The following is a 2,871-nucleotide window of genomic DNA, read 5'->3' on the forward strand; positions in this document are numbered from 1 at the left end:
TTGGGGAATATTGTAAATAGTGATTTCAATTTACTTTACAATATTAGTCTAAGAATTATTAAGCAAATTCGATTACACTAAAGGATAGATACTCTGTTATGTACACAATCTGCACCTCATTCTTATTCCTATACAAGATAGCTAAGAAAATTTGTTGATATATTTCTTTTCAAATGTCTTCTAAATTCTTCTAGATTAAATGTACTGTATGATTAAATGATTCTTACAATCTCTTAAGTTGCTTCCAATTCTTACCTAAATATGTCATGTTACAGAACATGGAACATCATGACTATGATCATCATGATGAGCCTTTATTGCCATCCATAGCACAACCAAAAACATCATGATCAATGCAAGAATTGCCATTCCTAACCATACAAGCTTAGCAAATCCCTTCAAAAGCTTGCAGTGTTTGAAAACAACTTGAGCTATTGCATCTTTCACCAACTCACATTCAATTAACTCTTCCATACAAGGATACACATTTAATAGATCCTGAATTGAGCTTGTGTATGACTCAACTATCTCATATTCACTTGAAGATATGAAATCTTCATTGCCACATTTTTCGTCGAAACATGTATAAGGTTTTAATACCTTTGGGATATCTCCTATTTGAATGGTATTAAGTGGACAATTATTTGGCCTGTATAAATATTCAGGTGGTGCTGTGAAAGGACTGCATATATGAACAACATTTGGCAGCAATGTTCCTTGTAGATTTGATATGTTTGAATTCACCTGCAGATCTAACAAATAACTAATAACGTGAAATATACGCTATATGAAACATCTACGAAACACAGACACCAGACATGAGACTAACACTGTTACGAAAATTGAAGATTAACCAAGGTTTACCTCGTTTACTAGATTGTAGATCCCTCCACCAATTTCTGAGAGGATTGGTTTCGCCGATAGCAGTTCATCACAATGGTGGATATAACTTATGCTGTTATTGTAAGGATTTTCTTCAAAGTTTAATAGAGATGTACAAACATCATTGGAAAAACTACAAAACAAGATAACTTTCTTTCAATAATCTAACCTATATATTTCCTTAGAACAAACATGAGAGTTAGAAAACTAGAAAGAACTTTGTTTACTTTTCCAAAACTAAATACACTCCAAAAAGTAACCAGCATATCACTATCATCAACCAGCACATTATCACAAGCCTGGAATATGATAGAAAATAAAATCATGAATCAAAATAATAAAATATTATAAGATTAAATGTTACACACGCAAAAATTTGGCTTGCTTACAAGTAAAGTACCCTCCATAACTTTAGTACTCCAAAAACTGTTTTGAAACAAAATTCCAAAATTTTATTAGAAATTAGAACCATGCATATTTCATATTAAAAAAATAAGATGCGTAATTTTTTTTTTAAAGATATACCTGACAAAGATATTAGCATAATCAAGTATAAGCTTATGATTACAATGGTTATTACAAACCTGAAATTAAAATCATAGTCTCATTCAATGGAGTAAATCACTTCATGTTTTTTATGGAGAAAAGATAGAGTAAAAGAAAGGCTTACACTCCTTTTAAAGCCTTGTTAATAATGTGCTTATTTTTTACACCTTTCTCTATGATATTTTTAGTTGTAGAATTAAATTTATCAGCTGTATAGCCTAGATTTTCAAAAGCTTCAACATCAACATTGAATTCCATCAAGTCTTCATGGATCTCTTTTAATGCTTCTGTTGCATTGTGTATGATTTCTGATGCTTCATTTGTTGTTTTGATTATAATATTAACCGAAGTTCTTGCTTGATAATTGAAATTCGCACCGCATGCAATAACTAACCCACTGAAAACCCTATGAAAAAACAAGAATATACATGTTAAATACTTTTCCTAAATGTTTCTCTATCATACCCTAAGACCATGTTTGGATACAAATAAACTTACATGGCCAATATCATGTGCATTATAGCTAAAGTAACTGTCCAAACATCTAAACCCTTGAAATTATTAGGAAATATTTTCCTATTCCTCATTCCTTCACCACAAAAATCAATTGTTACAAATAGAACTCCACAGAAAAGCAAGAGAACCCCAATTGCATATCCATATATTCCTGTGAAGACAACTGACTATGGACATTTAATTCATATTATTATTATAAATATCATTTCATTGGTGCATATTAAGAATGAAACTTAGACAAACCAAAATTGGAAGAGACGCTTACACTCCAATAATGCTTATTTGTGATGTTAAACCCTCCTTTGTAATTTTTGAAATTATCCAGAGGATCCACTCTTGTTGTATGGTCATGCTGTGAAATGACTTGTGACACATTATCTATATAAATTCATTGAAAAACATGGAATATATATTAAGATCATGTCGTTCATGTACTCTCTAATAATTAATGTGAAACATTACCTGTTGTGGAATCACTATGAGAGATTACTTGTGGGAGAAGTAATAATAATATAATCACAATATTATATGTCTCCATGAAGTGCAAAACTTGTATATCTGAAGCTACTAAGTCATGAAAAAAACTAGAGAACAATTGCTTGAGCGTAAAAACTACAAGTTTTCATGAAATGCATGCTGATAAAAGTTTTACCTAAAAATAGTGGTACTAGTTTAACATCATTGATTTATTTACCAAGAATAGACTCCTAAAAATAAAGAGTAGACTTCTAATAATACTTTAATAAAGTGTTCACTTTGTTTAACAAAAAAACGTGTCAAAAACTCTCTTACTTACAAGTGTTGCACAGTCCCTTAAATATATGAGTTTAAGGGCCGCTTCATGGCAGAGAGGCAGGACCTAGTGAGATAATTTCATAAATCATGTTACAAATTACAAATAGGGTTTCATATTCATGAAAGACATGA

At 30.7% G+C, this 2,871-nt stretch overlaps 1 protein-coding gene across 1 annotated transcript; it reads right to left on the minus strand.

Annotated features, from left to right (window-relative positions):
* Window positions 1-264: 264 nt before the first annotated feature.
* LOC131605197 (uncharacterized) lies at window positions 265-2,482 on the minus strand. The gene is made up of 9 exons (XM_058877583.1): window positions 2,407-2,482; window positions 2,210-2,322; window positions 1,927-2,111; window positions 1,553-1,834; window positions 1,408-1,466; window positions 1,283-1,308; window positions 1,075-1,181; window positions 865-955; window positions 265-744 (listed from the first exon to the last, which is right to left on the minus strand). Exons 1-9 carry the CDS (start codon window positions 2,480-2,482, stop codon window positions 265-267), a joined length of 1,419 nt encoding a protein of 472 aa, XP_058733566.1.
* Window positions 2,483-2,871: the final 389 nt, after the last annotated feature.

The sequence above is a fragment of the Vicia villosa genome, linkage group LG5, assembly GCF_029867415.1.
Source record: "Vicia villosa cultivar HV-30 ecotype Madison, WI linkage group LG5, Vvil1.0, whole genome shotgun sequence".
Taxonomy (NCBI): Eukaryota; Viridiplantae; Streptophyta; class Magnoliopsida; order Fabales; family Fabaceae; genus Vicia; species Vicia villosa.